At 42.1% G+C, this 22,917-nt stretch overlaps 1 protein-coding gene across 1 annotated transcript; it reads left to right on the top strand.

The window, feature by feature from the left end:
* The first annotated feature begins 1,054 nt into the window (after window positions 1–1,054).
* elovl6 (ELOVL fatty acid elongase 6) lies at window positions 1,055–22,703 on the top strand. Its single transcript, XM_024264597.2, has 4 exons — window positions 1,055–1,355; window positions 18,596–18,727; window positions 19,285–19,436; window positions 21,322–22,703. Exons 1-4 carry the CDS (start codon window positions 1,273–1,275, stop codon window positions 21,762–21,764), a joined length of 810 nt encoding a protein of 269 aa, XP_024120365.1. The 5' UTR covers window positions 1,055–1,272; the 3' UTR covers window positions 21,765–22,703.
* The last annotated feature ends 214 nt before the right edge of the window (window positions 22,704–22,917 follow it).

The raw sequence follows: 22,917 nt of genomic DNA, 5'->3' as shown, positions 1-22,917 counted from the left end.
CATGCTGTCAGAAATAGCATTGAACATAGATGTAGATGTATGGGTAGATGAAGTGAAATTATGATGGCATGGTTTTCTATGCATTTTAGGAGCTAAAGGGGATATTACACCCCAAATTCTCAGCCCACCCAGACTAGCCCCCCTTTCCCCCACCACCACCTGCACCCCAGAGTGTGGGGCTGGCTAAAATTAGGCCTGGTTATGAGGTTAAAGAGAAGATGGAGATATCAAGTCCCACAGGTAAAGTGAGCATTTGAGCATCACAGAATGTCATCATTAAACAACTGTGAAGACATAATAATGAAGCAACTATAGAAAATCAGAGGCATTCTCTGTAAGGTGTGTCAATGATCTCTAAAAAACAAGACAAAGTTGATTAATCGGTGTGAATCGATTTACGCTTAACAGATCAATAATCGATTTATAAAAAAATATAAACCAATTCAGCACATAAAGCTAAAGTCCGCTAACTTGATGCTAACGTCTATTGGAACATAGGACGGCTAATGCTAACGCTTGGTCAACCTAAACAAACATTGCTGACTAAATGAACATCTTTATAAATTCACAGGCATAAATTTTCAAAACTCTTTAAAGTAAATATTTTTAAGGTAACCATTTGTGGTCTAAAAAACTGTTTTTGCTCATTCTTTCGTCTTCTTCTGGAATAAGGTGTAATCTAATGTGCGATCGCCACCTAGTGGTCAAACTGAAACGTCCTCCAGGAGAAGCAGAACAATGTTTACAGTGTTAAAGATCTGAACATTTTTGTTAGAACTTCTCCTTTAGAGAATCTATGCAACACTGTATGATATGTAATATAAATATATGCAAAACACATAGATTATTAATGTATTTATGTGCAAACTCAAAATTGAACTGAATTGAAGAATCAAAAGAATAATCGATCCAGGCTCTTGTGAATCGAATCGAATAATTTCTGTAAATTATAATCGATACCCAGCTCTATTCTCAAGTCCTGCTCAATGTCTGTGGTTTAAACCAGAGTTTTAGTGGATCCAGGAGGAGTTTAGTATTGGGCGGCGCTAGGACCCAGCGGTGACCTTCTTCAGGAAGAGGGCGTCGGCCCGGCAGCTGGTGGCGGAGGAGGAGAGCGCGAGGAGAGCTGCTCGCGCATAAGAGCGGGGTCCTGAAAGGCGCGCGAGCGATGCGAGTGCTGGGCTGAGGGGGGAGCAGAGCACGAGAGACCGAGCGAGGGGGAGCAGCCACAGCACGAACACCTTCCGGAGCCGTCTGAAGCCGCGCAGCAGCATGTCGGTGTTGGCCCTGCAGGAGTATGAGTTCGAGCGGCAGTTCAACGAGGAGGAAGCCATCCGGTGGATGCAGGAGAACTGGTGAGGCTTCCCGCCGCGACCCCCTCCCCCTCCCCGCCGCCTCTGCCTCAGCTCGAGCTGGACTCGAACCGAAGGCTTCTCCGGCGCAGATGCTTCAGCTTTGCTCGCCGGGATTAACCCTCTTTTATCCTGTTATATCAGCCCGTCTGCCGTCCTCTCAGAGGAACCTCAAACGGTCCGTTTCTGCCGGAAAACCGGACCAGACTCGGTTCCGTCAGTCTGGATCGTCCTCAGAGCATCCTAACGGCAGCGCTCGTGTCCGCTGCCTTCGTGGTTTCATCAGCCGTAAAGGTCATCCATCCTCCGGCTGTCTCCTCCGAGCCGAGCCGGTCTCTTTGTTCTGGGAGAGCGGGTTCGACCCGGACGGGAACCGCATTTTAGTGATATTTACATTCGGTCGAACCAGAGGACTGGTCCCGCATCCCCGCTGCTCGGCGGGAGGAAATGACTTGCGGGCTCAGAGCCGCTAACAAACATCATTGCGTGACGGATTCACGCTTCACCTGAAAACATAAGCGTGTCCGTGTTTGCCCTGGGCGCTGTCTGTCAGGCTCTGCTGCGTTCTTCCTTTAGTGCTTTGACACTGACGGGGGGCACCTGAAGCGGGTCAGCGTGGACCCGCTGCGGGGCTGCTGAGGCCCGGTCCGGATCATCGAGGGGGTTAGCATTAGCACAGTCACGCTCCCAGCTACTCGGGGTTCGTAGAAACCCCGTTCTATTCGTCCATTTGAGTTCAGATACTCGTGAGGCTCGGTTCGCCTGTTCAGAACCGAGCCGCCGGTCAGTGAGGAGAAACGTGTCTGAGTGAGCAGGAGGATGGCCGCGGCGTGTGGGAGCTGTCCATGCCCTGGTACTGACAAACAACCAATCACATTCGTCTTCTGATGTCTGCTGACACGGCGTCAGCCAATCAGGTGGCCGCTCATCTATGCCGACATCCCAGAGCCTTTTACTGCGGGGAGGCTGACTGGGCCGGAGCACATGGCTGTGAGGCGGGGAGAGGTTCTGAGCGGTTCCGACCCGCTGTCATGGCTCAGAGGAGATAAACAGTTTATTTAAAGTATGCATGACACTTCAAGGTCAGAGCGGTTTTATTTCAGGTAGTATTTATTTCATCTTGAGTTGAAAATCGATTTTGTGATGTAATTTTAAAATCAAATTATCTGCACGGGGACTATTTGTGTCTCAGTTTTGATTGTCCATCATAATTTAGTGTTGAATCTGTTCATTAAAGTCATAAACAATTAGAGTTTTTACCATGTGGATTCCTGTAATCATGTGCTGATGAATCCTCGTTTTGCTCCGTGTTCCTGTTCAGAGCTGTGAGGGGGCTGGAAAACATCCTGCAGAGATGCACAGAAGAGGCGTACTCCACCAAACAAATGTCCAGCTGCCGCTTGTTCAACTCCCACCACATTGGCACATGTGCCCTCACTGCAGCCGCTACACACAAAGCCTGAGTCAGCCTCAAACTACCCACAATTCCATTATCAACCACACAAATTTCACCCATTAAAGCCTTAAGTCTTAACTAGCAATTTACATTTTAGTTTATATATTAGAGCTTATCCATGTCATAGAAAATAGGGTGGCCCACAAGCTCTCTGCTCACAGGGAGGGGAACGGGGGACGGGGTTGCTCTGTGCGAACAGTCCTGCCCTAAACTCAGAGGTGAATTTCTGATTAACTCCTTAAAAACGTGCATTAAACGGTTCTGATCTGTACCTCCCATCAGTTGTAGGTCCATAGAAAATTAGAATGGAGCAGCTCTTGCACCTGCTGATTGGCAGAAACTGATGACATTTGAAAGTGCCAGTGTAGCACTAAGCTAACGTTTCGTTTTCCTCTTTATGGCGGTTTTCTTTTTAGCGGCCCCCAATCTTCTTTCAAACAACATTAAATTCCTTTTATACATGATGACCAGAAAGAAAAAGACGAGCTGCTGGATGACCTTCATTATTGTTGTTTTTATAGCCATCGCACTACAACGAGGCAATGACACGCTAGCGGTCTACACTACGCATATGCAATAAAAACAAATCGCTCAGTGGGAGCGAGGCTTATGGCACATGGTAAGGTCGAGGCCCGCTGGGTAATTCTATCCGGCCCTTCAGATCATTTTATTTTTTGTTATTAATGGCCCGATGTTATCTTGCGCTCATTTCTAACTTGTATAAATATGGCATAATATTATATATAATATTATGGAGAGTAAAATATTGAAAGTTAGTTAATGTTTAAATTAATTTAATCTGGAATAATATTCCTGCATTTTTATTATTCATATTTATGTTAAAAAGTTACTGGTTTAAAAATTGTAAAAGTATTTTTAAGCCACATTATGTGTAAGAACTAAATATTATTGAGTTATTGTGAATAAACATGGACATATCTGTTTCTCTACAAAAGTTGCATACTACAGATGAGAGGCAAACATGAGTAACAACACAGTTCAATAGAGAAACTTCCCATCAACACCTCTGACCAATCGCCTGCTGGCTCTTGGCCCCTCTTCTGTGCTGTGGTCATGTCACAGTCTTCATATGACTGATTTTGATTTGCTTGATGAGCTTTATAATCTGGTATGCCACATGGTCCAATAAATACGGTCTATATTTGTGGATTTGAAAGGCCATAGCTGGTCTTATCTGTGGAAACATGAGCGTGTAGGGTTTTCCTCCAATGTTGAGGGCTCTTCTGCTTCTCCTCAGACTTCTGCTGCTTCAGGGGGGAAACATGGCGATGGGCATGTGGGGGAAGGAACACATGCTGACTCTACTGACTCATAATGGATACAGATCTTTGATAGAAACTCTGGGGGTGGAGTTTGGAATTCACCTCTTCATCATTGAATTTTTAAATTGAGTTTATGTGCACACATCACAGACTGAAATAGCTCTTCACTTCTACATTTTCAACTTCCTTCTGTCATAAAAGGGAAAAAGTTCCTTTAAATGACAGTCTAATGTTTGCCCTCATGGTGAAAAAGAAATGTATTTGTATGCAGGTGATGACAACAGGAACAAAGACTACAAGAGACGTGAATGACGGTTAACTACTGACCTGTCCACACTACATAGTTTGATCAACAGGAACTGGATTTGTACATTTCAATAAAGGAAAGTCCTTCACACTTTAAACGGAGGAGCAGCTTTGTTACAGAACAGTCTGATCTGCAGCATCAAGATCCTTCATCTGATTTCCATGTGAGCACATGTGTGCTTGTGCTTGGTGGGCTCAGGTTTCTGGTACCTGATAAGTGAAGGAGGTTCCTGCCGTGTCTTGTTACTCAGTTCGCAGGAAGCCCAGCTCTCAGTTTCAAGAGTTCTGAAGAATACTGAGAAGTTGTTGGTTTCAGTAGATGTTTTAGAATTCAAACATCTGCATCATTACAGTGAGACACCTGAACTTGTGTGATGATGCATTAGTTGAGTTATAAATTTCAGTGGTCCCTCATTTATTACAAGGGTTCCTTTCCAAAACATAAGCCGCGGTAGGTGAAATCTGCAAAGTGGTATTATTAGCATTGACTGTAGAAGAGAAGTGGACAGAGTGTGATAGAAATAGAAAATACTTCCAGTTACAACCAAGTGAAGTCAATTCAGTTGCCATGTGTTGAGATACAGACGTCGACATGCTGAAACCAGACGATGTCAGTAAGCAGTGACTGGTGCCAGTCAGGCCCAGTCAACATTTCTATGGCAACCACTCTAACCAATCAGGAATGAGCTTGTTGGAAGGCACTTACCCGGTCTGGGAGAATCTGTTGAATGTTTGACATCTGATGTTTTTGATGGATCTAATTGGCTGATATTTAACTTGAATAACTTTCACTACAGAAAAATACAATAAAAAAAAGGTACTGAGTAACAGCTGCTTATAGTGCTGGCCGATATGACGATACATATCGTGTGGGCGACAGAAAAGTGTCTATCGTGCCGTTTCTCTTCTATTATTTATATGCTTTTTAACCTAATTTGATAAATTATTGCGCCAATTGTATCATTAAATAGCCCGAGACAATTGCGTAGGTGTTGCCTCTTCAGTGTGTACACAAAAATGCATATAAGTGAAAATAACGACAAATTATAAAGAGAAATTCCATCTTGTGGTTTTGCGACATAAAGCTGCTTTATGTCCTTTGATTCGCACTCACGCAGGTTTTACAACAGGCTTTACGTTACTTAAGAGCAGAACGACGGAAGCTCAACAGCTTGAAGTTGTTTCCCCTTCAGCAAAAGAGGGGTATGTCTGTTTTTTGGTTGCGTTCTGGATTCAAGACGTCCGATGCAGAGCAGAAAACGGCAACATGTAAACTATGCTAGGAGGCTATTCCTGCGCCGATGCTAACACAACAAACCTATCACTCAAGGAAAGTCCGCGAAAATGAACATATGAGATTAAATAAAAAAAAAAAGATAAACCAAGCTGTGGAACTGGGTTATAACAAGTATCCTAGTACTCGGACTCTCGTGATCTGCTCCCAAAAATTCGAGTATGAACACCAGCAACGCCCAAATCGCTGATTCACGATCTTTATAAAAAGAGTAAAGTAAATTATCATGTAGTAAAATATTAATGGCGCTGAAATACAGAATAATGTTGGATTTTAATTTATGAACTAAAACAAAGTCGAATGAGCGACGCCACTGTCACTGGAAGTAAACAAATCTTCAAAATGAAGTGTTGGTGAAGCTTCCTGTCTTCAAAGTAAAACCAGAGAGAGCTTTTTTTCTGTTAAAAAATGAGACTGAAGTTCTGCTCACTGACTTAAGTTCTAATAAAAAAAAAATAGCTTTAACGTCGAAGCTTTAGCTCCAGTGTTAATATTGCTTTAATTATGGTAATTCTTCAACAGTTGATGTAAATCCAACAGAATTTTGTGCAAAAATGTGTTTTTCTACTGAAAAACTTGAAACTGTTGTGCACTTTAAAAAATGTTAAAAATACTTGTGACTATTCAGTTATCTGCTACTTAAAATACTCGGAAAGCTAGGATATATTTTTAATGAATAACTTAAATATACTTTATTGTTGTATATCGTGGTATATATCATTATTGTCATATAATATAACTTATATCATGATATCATTTTTTTTTTCCATATCGCCCAGCACTAGCTGCTTATTTCTCTGTTGAACTCTATGGGATTTTGGCTTCTTGGAGCCAGCCGGTACTTCCTGTTTGGAACGGCGAGGGGGCGGGGTCACTCAGATGTTTTAAGGCTGTAAAGCTACTTACTAAAGACTTTCTACACTTTTCTCAGGTAGACCTGAGCTTTTTCACACTTTTTGTTTAAATTCAAACCTTCATAAGTCCAGTTTTATAGGGTGAAAACAAAGATCTGATTGCCATCAAAGATTTATGGACTCTGGCAAACATAACACATTCTGTTCAGGAGACATGGTGGCACAAAGAAGATTGATTGACAATGTCTCCAACCAATCAGGACGCAGAACACAGTTCACTATTAAAAAAAATGCACATAAAACTGCACTGAAAAAAATCCCAGGGACTGCAAAAGGGGAACCCCGGTTGTGTGAGGTAGCTGTACTTTACAGAAATCAATTAGCAGGAACAGTCATGCTAGGCTGCAGACAGCTGTAAATGGTTACAGGAACCACCAGAACACAATATCAACTAGAACAAAAGGATCAGAAGCTCAGCAGTGGCGGTGATGCAGAATCTCAGCAGCTCAAGCAGAGCTGTAGAAACTGAACGTTTCCGACATTTCTGCGCCTGCGGTCACCAAGTGTCTGCATGCCATGTCCAGGGCCTCCTTTCAGAGGGAGGGAGGGTGGAGTGTGAGTCAGTGGTGCTCAGGGTGTGTGATGGACCCGATTTCCTTCAGAGATCTGCGTCCTGCTCTGTCTGCTGTCTTCATAGCTGCTTGTTTGAAATGTGGGGTTTGGTGTTTTGCCCTTTGTCTAATCTGGGAATTGGACCTCTAACCCACTGCGCTACAGCAGACCATGTAGCTGCCCATCATTTTGTTTAATGATGGATTTTGTGATGAAATGAGGCATCTGAATGAAGGAATGAATGCCGTGGTGATGCAGTTGAAGGTCTTTTTGCATGCTGCTGCCTCGATAACAGCAGCAGCTGTTCTGACATCCGTCTCTTCCTCATGGCTGTAAACATTCCTGCTCCGGAACCGCCGTCCTCCTGAAGTGTTGTTACTCTCTGGTGTCACTTTCACGCTCCGTCAGCCCGTCGAGACGCGCTCACCTTCAGTGGAATAAAATCGATCGTTTCCCAGGGATTTAATACTCCGTGTGTGGAGCGATGCTGCATGTTTGTGTCGGGAGATTCCCATCTGGTTGCTGGTCTGTCGTGTCTGATCACCATTACTGTTGAATTTTGTGCCCTATTTACTTTTTCTGCCATTTTAATTCAACCTCAACTGTCTTCTCTCTGAAAAGAGACGAGGCTCCTGCTTCAAAGAAACAAAACAAACAAACAAAAACACGTGTTCTAGTTAACTCGTCCCATTTTTGAGTCAATCCAAACCTATCCTGACTCATGTTAAACACCATCAGTATATACATTTACACTCTTGACTTTTCCTCAATAAAAGCTTATCTGTTTGATCATAATCCATAGTCTTATCCATGATAGCTCAGCTAAAGTAAAAAGAAAAAAAATCTGTTGTTTTTGGAAGAAAAATTAAATCAAGGTTTAATCGGGTCATAAAAATGAAGGTTTAAGCCATTGACGTGAATTTAAATTCAACAGATTCAGGAATTTAAGATGATTGCCTTATGATTCGATGATTCTCAGGAAAAGATCAAATGTAATAAAATATGTTGTACAAAAATGTATTGGTCAAAATGAACCAATTCCCTTTTCTCATTTCCTCCCTGTAGTCTGTCAGGAATAGATTGAGCGCATGGCTGTGATGACCATGAACAACATGTGGAGGTGTTGAAAAATCAGCAAAACATTTGTATCAACTTTGAAACCTGGAGATTCGTTTTTCAATGAAGGAAAAAATGTTTTAATATCAGTCACTGTTTATTATACAGTAATAATGGCAGCAGTGATGTCAGCATATTGGATAGTGGCCAATATCAAGCTTGAATATTCTTACACAAGCCCTATGAAAAATAAAAAACGGGATGCTTTAAAGATTTCCTCTAACTCTTTTTTGCAAAGGAAGTTATAAGTAACAATAGATCTTTGGTATTTTTAGGTGAATCTTCTACCTTCTTTTTGAATCTCCAGTTACTCTTAGAAACTTTTCTAGTTTGTTCAACGTTAAACTAATCAAATATTTCAGAAATCCAGTTTTAAGGAATGTTTTTCTTTCTCTCAGGAATCCTGCTCATCTCCTTCGGGTTTAAAGACAAATGTCCCTTTTAGATAAAATCTTCTATCACAACTGCTCACCTCATCTATCCATAATAAATGTTTCCAGGACTTTCCTGTCTTCATGTTCCGATTCTCTCGGGTTGTAATAAAATATGTGTTGGTTCAATGAACCCTCTTAATGTCAGAGCATGCAGACTACCGTCTCCCAGTTTCAAAACTGCACAACTCCCACTTTCAAACTTTTATCGGTTTTCTGTTGATGAAGCATACCAGGTCATGCATGGATTCATACAAGGGCATTTTAGTTGATGTAATCAACTATGCCCCGTTGACAGTAAAACAAACAAACTACAGTCATTTTCCTGCCAGCAAACCTGACAGTCGGCATGTGCTGATAACCAGTAAACCAGGAAGTATCAAGTCTAAGCAATGGATGGACTCAGCAGAACTTTTACCTTACTTTATCTGGCCTAATCGGCCAGTTTTGGCATAGGCTTGCAATGGGTGGAGTAAATTCTGGTCAACCACTCTATGGTTTATCTTTGCCCTTAAGTATCCGACGGGTGACGTCAGAGTTTATGCACTCAGTGAATCCATGTCTGTGGTGTGTCGTGGTGGTGAATTCAAGAAGGTGAATTTAATGACGGTTAAGATGTGTGCTTTACATTGATCCCATCTTCCTGTTAAAGCAGACGGCTTTACCCTCCCAAATGAACAGTTTTTATTAATGATACTGCAGGTTAGCAATGTAACTTTATCGTTTTTTTTCCCACCGGTTAGGAATCCATGACAGCATCTCTTCTTCTGTCATGTTCTGTTCATCCCACACTTTGGCACAGTAAACCTTAATCCTCTGCTGCACTTCTATTGAACTTAAAAGGATGAATGTGGCTGTACGTGTGCACATTTGCATATGTTTCAATGTGTGGCACTGCCGCCCACACGCTTACAGGTGAGACGAGCACCAGCTCACTGACACACACATGCAGGTATATTCTCAGACCGCAAACAGGCTTACATAATAGTGAAATCTCTTGGCCACTTTAGACAGATCTGTGTTCCAGAGTAGGTCAGCCTGCAGCTTTATTCAACACCGTGGGTGTGTGAGAGGATAGCCAGTAGAACAAATCCTCCTCTTATGTCATATATCTTTCTGAAAAACACAATTTATACCAAGACAACCAGGAAACACAGGTTTAAGTCCCACTCCAATCATTGTTTTAACTTCTGTAAAATCATTCCCAGTGATCTTTTAATTGTAATTATGTTTTTTTTTTTTTTTTTTTTTTTTCAAAAAAAAACAAAAACTTTTCATGTTATAGGACATAGTTTCTGCAAAGTGGCAGGAGTTAATTTGAAATCTACCACCAAGTTGTGGGGAGGACTGTTGGCGTGGACTATGGCCATTAAGGCTGCCACGATTAGTCGGCTAATCGACGGTTAATCAACTATTAAAATAGTCAACAACTAATTTAATAGTTAATTAGTGGTTACTTTATATTATAAGGAGTCAGAGTGTTGTAAAGTTGAAAGTTATAATGGCATTCTGCTAGCTTTTTGAACTATTTTGGCATTTATTAAGGTTTTTTAGGCTGTTTTAGAGTTTAGCTAATATTTCAGCTCCATGCTAGCTATTTTAGCTAACTTATGCTTTTTTTTCCTGTTTTTTTTAATGCTTTTTTGGAGTTTACCTAATTTTCAGCTACATGCTAGCTATTTTGGATAACTCTGTCCCTTTTTTCATTTTTTTTAGGCTAATTTCGCATTTAACTAATGTCTCAGCTGGCTATCAGCTTCAGCATTTTCAGCTATAAGCTTCAGCGTTTTCAGCTGTCAATTTCAGCATCTTCAGCAGCCAAATTCAGCTTACAGCATTCACACTAGAATTATTGCAGATGCTATACATCTTGTTTTTAGTTAGTTTAAAGCTAATGATGGTTAGGATATGTGCTTTACATCCAGATTGTGCATCACCCAATTAGTCGACTTATCGGAAAAAATAGTCTTTGATTAGTCAATTATTAAAATAATTGTTTGTGGCAGCACTAGTTCCCATCATCCTTTTGTTTACCCTCTCTCCTGTTAGTTCACAGCCCCTCCCAACCAAAACCTACAGCAACAGGGAAACTAAAATGGTGAGCAATATCAGACCAATCAAGCTGTATAGTTCTGATCAAGATTCCAGCTCAGACGAGGAAAACTAAGATGTTCATGGATCTATTTGTCTGCTAGTGGATGCATCAGAATGGAGTGGAGTAGACTGTAGCATCTACATCACAGCTACAAGCTATTTACAAAAGCATCTGCTTTTGATTCACAATGGTTTGAATAAAACATACTCTGAAATGCAATTTTAGGTTGAATTATTTTAAGATGTCCTCCATCGTGACAAAAATGCTACAAAAACATGTTACAAACACCAGAAATGCCATTTTCATCAGAGTGGGTTATTAAGCTTGCATTAATACAGATTTTTGGCGTATTTGAGAGCTGTCTGATGGAAAGGCTCAGATAGGAGGAATTGTCACAGCATCTGGGTTGTTTTGTAGATTTACAATTTCTCAAGTTCATCAAAAATGAAGCCAGTTTTTTGGTAAACTTAGTTTGTCACAATGAAACGGCAACAATGCAAACCAGTAAATCTGCTTACATCTTCCTTTCTGATAACACAACACTAATCTGTCTGTAAACACTGATCGCAGTCACAAAGAGCCTACTCACGGTGAACTGTTGGTCTTCCCTTCACCATCTATGCCTGCACTCACATACAATGCTGGTGTTGATCCCTCCTGTCAGCCACAAGTCTCCCATGACTGAAGTATATCACTACAGATTAGTTTGTATGTTGTCATTTTGTTGTGATATTTGGATTGGTTGTCTCAACAAGAATTCAGATCAATGCAAACTTTGAGTACACCAGTAAAGTTTTTGTGGATTTTGTTGTGCAGCTCTTGCATTGTGTTGTTGGTCCAAACTTCCTGCTGACACTCTACTATGGCTTCTTGCTTTAGCCTCATGTTCTGAGTTCTGGCTAATTGTAGTATTTGTGGAACCAGCAGTTGACATTAGAACTTCATTAGTTCAAGTGAATTTTATTTATATAACCCAATATGACAAAAAAAATGGCCTCATTGGGCTTCATGACAGTAACTGCTCAAAAGCAGAAGGTCGGTCATAACATATAAACAATAGCTGATTACTAAACTAAATAGACAAAATTAAACTGGTTATCCCTGCCCTTAGACCCTCCTTCCCAGTAAGAAAAAACTCCTAAAAAACCTGATTCCAGGAAAAACAAAAAAACAAGAAACCTCAGGTATGTCCACATGAAGGAGAGATCGGCGATTTACCTGGACTATTAAAGACAAATTCACTTATCTAACTCTACAACTATGTGTTTGAATGCTGTTCAACCAGATAGAACTGGGGGCCAGGTGGGGTCTACAGCCTAGATCAGGAGCACAGACAATCAACCTGGAATCTGAAATCTCTCCCGCTCTCCCGGAGGGGAAAGAGGAACAACACATGAATCACACTGCACCAAGCAGAAGCATAGAGAACTAAATAGAATAAATAATGAAGAATAGAGGAGAGGTGAAGTCAATGAGAATAGAGAACAGAACCCCAGAGCACCCTACTTTCCCCAGCTTCTAACTTCTAGCAGCTTACTAGCAAACTAAAGATTATTGTCATTAGTCCCACAAAGAAAACTTACTGTGTTGGACCAGCCACAGACATTTTTGTACTGTTTTGCTCTTGCAGAAGAACAATACTGATTCCAGGTCCATTGAGCATTACTGTGATGGACCTCTGTAGGCAGGCCAGATGTTAATGGATGAAAATAGTCATTTTCTTGGAACCACGTGAGGGCATTTTCAAGTGAATGGACTGACTGGAAAAAAAACACTAGCATTTTCATATTATTAGAGAGGGTGCTGCTCGGTCTACATCCAGCAAAAGTTCCCGAACGTGAAGTCTCTGCTGGTTCTCAAGCTGACCTCACCCCCAGGAGCACTGACTCCATGTTTTTTGTTTGTGCTGCCTCCAGCTTCTTGGAGAAAACAGCAAATTCAGGCTAACTGCCACAGCTCTGCAAGAGCGTGAGGCTAGATCTGCAAACGCTGCACTGGTGGTTTGTGTATGCACATGGAGGCCGCCCCACAGAAATGTGTGGAGGTGTGTGTGTGTGTTTGGGGGGGGGGGTCCTGGTCCGTTGCTCTGAGCAAAAGGCCACAGTGGACAAAGATGTGCTTTGTGGCCGAGGGAGGAGTTAGAATAATGAAGACACTCGGTGCTGTTCTCCACTCTTTCTTGTTTTTCTTTCTTGTGATAAAACGGTTTGTTGTTTACCCCCCTCCCCCCAAAATTAAGATCACTATCAGTCAGACTGTGCTGTGGTCTTGGTGTTGTCTCCCAAAGATTCACTGTCATTCTTTCTTTGTGCTGTAAATGTTTTAAATTTCCATCATTCTAATCGTGGGCTCATCTGGACATCAGCTCAGATGAGCATCTTTTTGCTCTCCCAACTATTTAGATAAGGCGGATCATTGATCAGCTGCTCCTTCCTCTCTTGTGAGGACTCAGATCACTGGTGATCTGGTCAGATCCAGAATCAACAGGTGGATGAAAGTTGGAAGTTATTTTAATTCAACTGAAGACCAAACTTGCATCTATGGAATTAGAGGTTTTAATATCACATCTTCTTCTTCTTCACCTGTCGGCTTATCCCATTTTGGGGTCGCCACAGCGAAACAGCACCAGTGATTTGGCAGAGTCTTTATGCCGGATGCCCTTTCTGACACAATCCTGTATGTGAAGGGCACAGTGATCAAAGGTTTTAATATCACTATTTATCAAAATCTAAACTATTTTACAAGCATTAGCTGTTCTTCATGTATTAGTTATAGTTCATTGTTCAGAATTATTTTAACTCTGGGACTTAAAGTGACGGTGTGTTTTGTCTGTGAAAATCTGTTTTTATTGTCATTTGAGAAGAATTTCTTCCATAATCAACAGAATGAAGCAGTTGATAAAAAGCTCTTCAACTCGTATATGATTAGTGTGTCCGTCTCTTCTAAACAGGAGTGCAGCAGTGTTCATCAGGGAAAGCTTTTCTAACCTTTTGACTTCTGTGCTTTTGTCATGGGGTGCACGGTGGCGCAGTGGTTAGTGCTCTTGCCTCACAGCGAGAAGGCCCCGGTTTGAATCCCGGCTGGGGGATTTGGGACCTTTCTGTGTGGAGTTTGCATGTTCTCCCCGTGCATGCGTGGGTTTTCACCGGGGACTCCGGCTTCCTCCCACCATCCAAAAACATGCTTCATAGGTTAATTGGTGACTCTAAATTGTCCCTAGGTGTGAATGTGAGAGTGGATGTGTGTGATTGAGGCCCTGAGACAGACTGGAGACCTGTCCAGGGTGTACCCCGCCTTAGCCCATCAGTAGCCGGGATAGGCTCCGGCACCCCCGCGACCCCGAAAGGGAAGAAAGCGGTCAAGAAAATGGATGGATGGATGGCTTTTGTCATGTCATGAGACAGACATTTCTGCCATCCCTCCTGATCATCATCTGAACTCTAACAATGTCTGTCTTCTTTGCGTCATAGATTTTAAGCTGTAATCAGAGCCTGAGATGAACTCATGAATCCAGATTGATTGATACAGAGACTGTATGAACACATACTGAGCTCCTCTATGAGGGATGGAAGAATCCTGTTCTTCTCTAGCTTCTGTCTGACGCTGGTAAAATACTTTAATTCACTCTGATGGGGGCTGTACTGAAAACCGCATTCCAGTAGTCAGTACCTCCATGACTGATGGCCCACCTTTGGTTTGATAAAAAATTACTAAACAAGACTAGTTTGATGGCTCTAGCTCAGATCTTCTCTCAGACTTTGTTTCCGGTCTCCATCATGGCTTCTTTTAGGCGTGATGGAGCTTCAGCAGAACCTGCACGATGGTGCAGTATTTGTCACCAGCTGATTCAGAGAGCTGGAAGAGAGATGAAGCTCCGAGCTGATCTGCAGATTTCTTCCTGGATGCATCATTTATTCTGGGGGCCATATTACCATATCTGATTTAGGAGCTGAAACATATTTAACTCTTTTGAGTTTATGTGGTTTATAGATGAGAGTTTTTCTCAGTATTTATTCTTACAGATGACATGAATGAAAACTGGAAAAACAAGAAGACTTGGGCCTCAGTTTTCTACACGAGGCAGAATTAAAATGTGGCATTTTTGTGACATTGGAGGACATATGAGAAAATTAAGTTTAAATTGCATTTCTGTGTATTTCTTTATTAAATTTGTAGTGTCTCAGGATAATCTGAAAAAAGAAAAATGCTAAATAATGTACACTGTAACCACCAGGAACATTGTGTGGTTTGGTGTCTTGCCCAAATGCAACAGCTGGGCCACAAGCTCCCTGCTCTGCTCTATATTGATGCATCCTCTTGCAGACAAATAGATCCATGAACGTCTTTGTTTTCATCGTCTGAGCTGGAATCTGGATCAAAACTGTACAGACGGATAGCTCCAGTATTTTGTTACACCGCTTGGAGGGTGTGAGCTAGCGGTAGAGAGTGGAAACAGTGATCTCTCAGTGATGAATTGGGAATAAGTACTGTGACCCACAACTCAGAGGTGAATTTCTAATGTACTCCTGCCGCCCTGCAGAAACTATGTCCTAGAAAAAGACAGAGGTTTTTGATTTCATTTAATTAAAAACATCTGAGAATGCCTTTATAAAAGATCAAAAGATGGTCCGAGTGGAACTTTAACCCTCCTGCTCTCTTTGGGGTCCAGATGACTCCAACCACATATTGATGTGCGATTCCTTCCATGACAAAGGGGGACAGGATTTTATGTCTGCCATGGACATTAGTGAAACTCAAAAATCAAAGATAAAAAAAAAAGTTCAGCGACTAATCGTGGCAGTGATAATTTGGCACCAAAAGTTTCCGTGAGAATCTTTCATCAAATGCATTTAGGAGGAAAACTTAACGTGTTTTCTGATGTTCATGTGTGTTGTGAAAACATCTGCTTTGGACCCAGAGGCCACAAAAACTAATTTTTAATTATAAAAAACTAATTTTTATGAATGTAAAGTAGTGGTGCCACAAACAATTATTTTAATATTCGACTAATCACCGATTATTTTTTCAGATTAGTCGACTAGTCAGGTCATGTGCAAACTAGATGTTAAGTACACATCGTAACCATCATTAGCTTTAAACTAACTAAAAAGCTAGATATATAGCATTACATGTGATAATGCTAGTGTGAATGCTGTAAGCTGAATTTGGCTGCTGAAGATCATAGTGCTGATAGATGAAAACACTGAAGCTGATAGCCAGCTAAGATATTAGTTAAATGCTAAATTAGCCATAAATAACATAAAGTAATGACTAACTGACTTTTAACTTAATCGTCGACTATTTTAATAGTTGATTAGTCGTTGATTAGTCGACTAATCGTGGTAGCCCTAATGTAAAGTTATGAGACAGATCAGTTGCACTAATGCTAAATATCATTGTGACGTGATGCCTCATCTCTGTCTCTGAGCTGATGATGATCTGTCTATGAGCTCAGGTCTGTTACAGCGGTCTCTGCAGAGCAGCTCTTCCTCATCCCTCACCAGCTCTAACTGTGTCCTTTTGTGCTTCCTCATTTTTCTGACCAGTGGATAATTCATCATCTGGACATAACAGATGGCCAATGATGGACTTAAATAGTTTTTTTCCATTTCAATGGATCTTTCTTTGCCATACGAGGCATGTATTCATTTCTTCCAATCACTTGAACATGAATTTAAAATAGGATGCAGACCACATGGGGTGGTTGTATTTATGTAAGGAGTGTGCAGCATGTTTGTGAGCCTCTTCAGGTCTGGACGTTGGTCTGGAGGCAGCATCAGACTGAGAGGTGACACATGAATACTTGGGGGTGGCATCAGGCAGGGCCTGCCTTCAGGCCATCGGTAATCACGCTGACCTGTGACCTTGGCTCCTCCCTGAGGAGGAATACTGAGCTCGTCCTCTGCAGCCCCCCCAGCCACTCTGAGTATGTAGGCCACTGTGTTGTCAGTCGCTCTGCCCCCCTCCCCCTGTGGTGGAGAAACAGTGATGTCATTCTGCAGTCCACCCTTTTGTGGCAGCAGCTCGGCCGACTTTGAGCAGCCGGTTTGTCCTTTTGTTCCGAGCAGAATCCTTCCTCCGTGGATTGGCCTGCTGAGTCATGCCACAGACAGACCCCCATCTTTAGTGAGCTCTGCAGCCACGTGTCCGTGTGGAGGGATGAAGGAAGGCTCCTCAGAACGTTCCAGACCCGACGGGCTTCCTGCTGTAGTCACAGAGCTGAAGGCAGATGGTTATGGGCGTGGCTATCACGCAGTAAAATTCTGATCCCTTAGTTCTAGATCCGTCATCTGCCTTTGAGTATTGCAGAGCTGATGTGGAGATCTACCACCCTGACTGGTTTCCAGATCCCTGCTCTTAGAGTTGCTGTTTACCTGGATCAGGTGTGTTCAGCCAATCAGCAGCTCAGAGAGAACTGGTCGGGAAGCCCTGATCTCTACTCCCCAAGACTTGCATGGAAACCCATCGTTACATTTAGGACAAAACGACTGGTTGGACTGAGCTGAGCCTCCTTTGAGGTCTTTGCCTTTCAAATAGTTCTTCATAGAATATCTGCAAACATTTGTAAATCAGATGTAAATTCAGAGGCAACAGTCGCCGTCTGGAAGTTGGTTCAGGGGCTGAACTAGGTCATCCAGGAACCACCAGCGGGGCTGTCGAGCGTTCCACTCACTCAAAGATGTCTTCTTTGACTCTTCCTCCATCCATGACCCTCCTCTGTCCAGCATCTGCTCTTAGTTCTTCTGTCAGCAGCTTGAACTGAAAACAGTTAAATGCCTTCTAGAAACAGTCCTCATACATATATATGTTATAGCTATTGGCCAGTATGTTCTAATAACAGGACAAATGCAGCTTTGTTCATCCCTATAAGGAGACTTGCCTTTCATTTCTCTGATGGAGATCAGGCTGTGTTAGAGGGATGGACGGGTCAAACGAACAAATAAACAGTTTCAGTCTTCATAGAAAAAAAAATCTAAATATTTTGTAAACTAGATATATAGCATTGCCTGCTGTAAAGCTAGTGCTAATAGCTGAAAATGCTGAAATTGATAACTGAAGCTAATAGCTGAAAATGCTATATAGCTAGCTAAAATATTAGTGAAATACCAAATTAGCTTGAAAAACTGAATAAAAATCAAAATTGGCCAAAACAGCGAGCATGTAGCTGAAATATTAGCTAAGCTCCAAATTAGGCTAAATATCAGAAAAAAGCCTAAATTAGCCAAAACCACTAGCATGTAGCTGAAATATTAGCTAAACTTTGAATTTGCCTAAAGCAAAAAAAATCTTAAATTAGCTAAAACAGCTAGCATGTGGCTAAAATATTAGCTTAACCCCCAAATAGCCAAGAAATCCTTAGTAAATGCCAAAATATTTGAAAAAGCTAGCATAAAATAACCTGAATATTTTAGTAGCTGAATGAGCTAAATAGTTTAAAGAGCTGAAGAGCTATATATGTCTAAAACGTAAAGAAGAAAAATAATAATAATAATAAAGAAAAAGTGAATCATTTTTAAACCAATAAATCTTCGATCCTCTCCCGTCATGGTTCAGACTGCAGAAGGGTGGGATAAAAAGTCACGTTTTATGTGGTTCTTCATCTGCGTTTCTTATAGTGTATGAGGGGGTTGGGCCAAATTTGGAGGTGGGTCTGATCCGGCCCGTGGGCCGTAGTTTGGGGGCCCATGCGTTGAAGCAACAAACACTTTTAGCTCTTACAGACGTGGAGTTCAGTGGTTGACTCTTTCCTGTTTGACGTGACAGTCGATCCTTAATGCCTCCTCTCTGCCTTACAGGAAGAAGTCCTTTCTGTTCTCTGCTCTCTACGCCGCCTGCATCCTGGGGGGGCGCCATGTCATGAAACAAAGGGAGAAGTTTGAGCTGAGGAAACCACTGGTGCTGTGGTCGCTCACACTGGCAGTTTTCAGGTAAGATGGGATTAGAGCACATAGTCTCAGACTACAGCTGAGGAAACCATCATAAACATGTAATGTCTGAATTTGTGGGGATTTAACCAAGAATGAGTGTAAATCAGAGAACCAGATGAGATGCAAGGAGGCTGCTTAAAAGAAAAATCTAAATAACAAAGTTACCTTTAGGAAAGACTGTAGGGTCTTCAATAAAATCAGAAACGGAGATGGTGCTGAAGACGTTGAGAGCCAAGAGAGACAAAAAAGATAGATAAGCAACACAAAAACAACTAAAGCAGACAGCGAGCAACCTGCTGTCAACAGGTCTTTAACAGTGACAGGGGAATGTCAAAGCGCCTGACGGTCGAGGCGCCTGACGGTCAGGCAGAGAATGATGTGGAAAAATGTTTAGAATTTCAATTTTCTAATGTGCTTTTCATTTTTTGTTCTTTAACATTTGCTTGAAAATCCTGTTTTTGGGGGCCTCTTTAGGAGATTTGTTTAACTAGGAGAAGTGTCCTCAATGGAGGAGCTGAAGCCACTTTGTAACCTCTGACCTCTCCGTGTGACTGCAGCATCTTTGGTGCCATACGAACTGGAAGCTACATGATGCTCATCCTGATGTCCAAAGGGCTCAAACAGTCGGTGTGTGACCAGAGCTTCTACAACGGACCCGTCAGCAAGTTCTGGGCGTACGCCTTTGTCCTGAGTAAAGCGCCGGAGCTGGGTAAGATCACACTCTGAGCAGAGACTGCTCTGACCCGCTCCACCTCAGCAGAACCATCATAGACCCAGAACCCCATCAGAAATAAACCCTTCCTTTATTAAGGGAGCAAGTCATATTAAGTTTATTATAGGAATATGTAATGTAAAGTTAACAGAGAGGAATGTAATAACTGCATTTTATCTGTTTGTTCGTTAGCTTTTATTCCATTGTGACAAAAAAATGTTTTTTTTGAACATTTCTATCAATAAATCAGGATTGTTTATTGAAGATGTTATAAAAATGTTGAGCATATAAAAACAAATGTTCAAGGCAATAAAATAAAAAAACACCCCCACATACACAAAAGCAGGTTTACAGCTGTACCTCATTTAAAGCAAAGTGATATGAAGACTCTGTAATGTTAAAGCTACAGACAAGGATCTGTTTTTCAGATCGATGGATGGATACATCTTTATTTGCTATTGTCACAGGTACAGTGACATTAAAAGAGCTTCTTGGTCAGTGCAGCATTCATTCCTTGAAACATCCCATTGTAAAAATGTACTGCTAAAAGTAATATAAAGTGCATAATATATAAAAGTGCTCAGCTGGTAGAGATGAGACGATTCACAGTTTAAAGGGTAACCAAACCCTAAATCAACTTTTTTTGTCTGTTGATCTCTATAAATGGGGCTTTAAAAGTGCTGTCTGTTTGTCATTGCCTACAGGTTGAATCGAGGTATTACAGTTGAATTTTGTGATTAGTCAAACTATTTAAGTCCCACATTATTTCAGAAGTCTCACGTCATGATCTGCAGCTCCAGCAGTGATAACAGTCCTGTTCCCCAGCCCTCTGTTTGGATTTTCCCATTTTGGCTGTGGGAGGAGTCAACTTCCCTGTTTGGTTACGCTTTAAAGTCACAATTTCATTTTTTTCAGATTTTTTTTCTTTTTTCTTAACACAATTAATTAAATGTAATTTATGGCCATGTATGTTTTCTTTTTGCCCCTTACATCAAACTGTCTGGGCCCACTCAGCGAAACCCCGCCTAGCCGCTGCGCTCACACTCAGTACAAATGAGCCTTCACGCGCAGCTTGCAGAGAGAAAAAAACGGAGCTGAAGAGTTAATAAAAACAGAACACGGCTCCTGAGAAGAAGTCAGAAGGGAAACAGTTGTGAAGCTGCATAGTCACCCATGACTGTTGTCACAGTAGACTGGTCAAAGTTGCAGTAAAGTTGCATGAAAATGTAACATTACAGGGTGAGGAACAAATCTCTGCTCTGCTTGAATTTACGTTAATATTTGCGATCGCAACATCACGAAATCCTGGAGGGACTGACTTATATGAAACTTTTAAATCCTTAGTGTGAGAATTTCCTCGGAGGGGGGTACAGCTGAAGAACACCCGGTCAGTCCGTGACTGACACGCACACTCTCTCACAGCGAGTCTGCATGGAGGAATGTCATCAGCTCTGAATTTTTCTAAATTTGGACACATTCCGTCGTGACAAACCGATTTTTACATTTTCTGAACCGATGAACATGTTGACAAGTTTGAATCATTTTTTTACCGATTCACGAGAATCGTTACATCCTTATTAGCTGGCAATTAAAACTAGAAATTAAATTAGTTTGTTGCTAAATTAATTGTATTTGTTATTTAAAAAACAGGATACTCAATATGTGATAATTTTTTTCAAATCAGAGAAAACAATAATAATAAATGTGACGAAAACATCCACCGTATCAGAATTTACCAGAATTTGTCCATGTTACAGTCACTTTGACATTTTGAAAGGATCGAGTCTGAGGTGGTGTTCTTCATGATCCTGACTCAGAACTTGATAGTAGTCTTCTTCTGGTTAAAGTCGTCATTAACGTCCGGTGACTTTCCCTCCTGCAGGTGACACGCTCTTCATCGTTCTGAGGAAGCAGAAGCTCATCTTCCTCCACTGGTACCACCACATCACCGTGCTGCTCTACTCCTGGTACTCCTACAAAGACATGGTGGCCGGCGGCGGATGGTTCATGACCATGAACTACCTGGTGCACGCCGTCATGTACTCGTACTACGCCCTGCGGGCGGCCGGCTTTAAAGTGTCGCGCAAGTTCGCCATGTTCATCACGCTGACCCAGATCACCCAGATGCTGATGGGCTGCGTGGTCAACTACCTGGTGTACTCGTGGATGCAGCAGGGCCAGGAGTGTCCGTCCCACATGCAGAACATTGTGTGGTCCTCCCTCATGTACCTCAGCTACTTTGTGCTCTTCGTCCAGTTCTTCTTTGAAGCCTATGTCGGAAATGCAAAGTCGTCTGTCGCCCGCGGCAGCAAGAAGAGCGAGTAGAAGCCGACCAGAGTGGCGGCGACGGCGAGGCGGAAGCTGGGAATCGAAGAAGGAGCTGTGAAGCCAGAGGAGGGGGAGGGGGGTTGTGCTTGAGCATAACAACTAATGTGCAGATCTAAAAGAAAAAGAGGAACTCACTGAGGGGGGGCAGCACATGATCAAAGCCATCAGAAGCTCCGCCCCCTCCCCGTTTCAGCTTAGATTTAGTACTTTATGAAACCTAACATGTAAAAAAAGAAAAAAAAAAAATGGGATCAAATCCTTCACATCTGCCAGAAGCTACTTTATTTATTATTTACCAAATAGTAGGTACATATGAAGGTGGATGTGTGACCTTTGACCGGTCCTGCCCTCTGTCTGTGCTCGTTTTGTTTGGGCGGGGTGATCAGGCTGTTCCTATCAATTACATGCATATCAAGACAAAGTAGACGTGTTTAACATCTGAGTTGATGAGAGGTGTGAGCGACGGAATGAAGTCGGGCGGACAGACTGACGGACGAGCGCGCTGCGCCTGAGCATGACTGGAAACACGCCGCCCTGCTTGTCTTGACCGCACTTGAGATGTACGAGCTGCCACTGATTCCCAAACACTTCTGTGTCTTAAAGGAACAGCAGTCCGTTGGACCCTGAAGGCTGAAATGGAGGACAAACATTTTTATGTCTAGCAAAGGAAAAAAAAAACAAACAAAAATTGTCAAAATCTGCTGTATTGAGAAAAATCTGATGTATCTGTAATGGCGTCTTGTGCTTTTTGTGCATTTTCACTGTATCAATGTCAGAAAACAACAGAGAACCTGGGTGTATGCAGAACCGTGACATGCCTGTGGTGTTCTTTTGCTGCCATCCTGTCATTAAAATGCATAATCGGTCTCTTGGTGCTGAAGGTCAAAAACACAAATAAAGGGTGTACAGCCACGCTGGCAGTTGTCGGAGTGAGAACGTGTCCCTGTCAGTCCCTTTGTCTCATCCGAAGAAAGGCTGGAAGGGGAGCAGACTGAGCTCAGTGCATTAGAAGCTCCGCCTCCATGAAGGGAGGCGGGACAGCGCTACACCTGAGCTGATCCACACCTGAGTCGAGGAAAGCAGGCCGCTCTCAGATGACCTGCTCCAGTCTCTGCTCTTCCTTTGAATGTTCATACCTGCAGAGTCACAC

This window comes from Oryzias melastigma, linkage group LG10, assembly GCF_002922805.2.
Source record: "Oryzias melastigma strain HK-1 linkage group LG10, ASM292280v2, whole genome shotgun sequence".
Lineage (NCBI taxonomy): Eukaryota > Metazoa > Chordata > Actinopteri > Beloniformes > Adrianichthyidae > Oryzias > Oryzias melastigma.
This window is presented reverse-complemented; position numbering and strand designations above follow the sequence as displayed.

Bases quoted from the DNA above. Each gene is read 5' to 3' on its own strand.
- elovl6 (XM_024264597.2), top strand. From the start codon at position 1,273: ATGTCGGTGTTGGCCCTGCAGGAGTATGAGTTCGAGCGGCAGTTCAAC. The intron at 18,728-19,284 runs GTAAGATGGGAT...GTGTGACTGCAG, and splicing joins CTCACACTGGCAGTTTTCAG to CATCTTTGGTGCCATACGAA. The intron at 19,437-21,321 runs GTAAGATCACAC...TCCCTCCTGCAG, and splicing joins GAGTAAAGCGCCGGAGCTGG to GTGACACGCTCTTCATCGTT.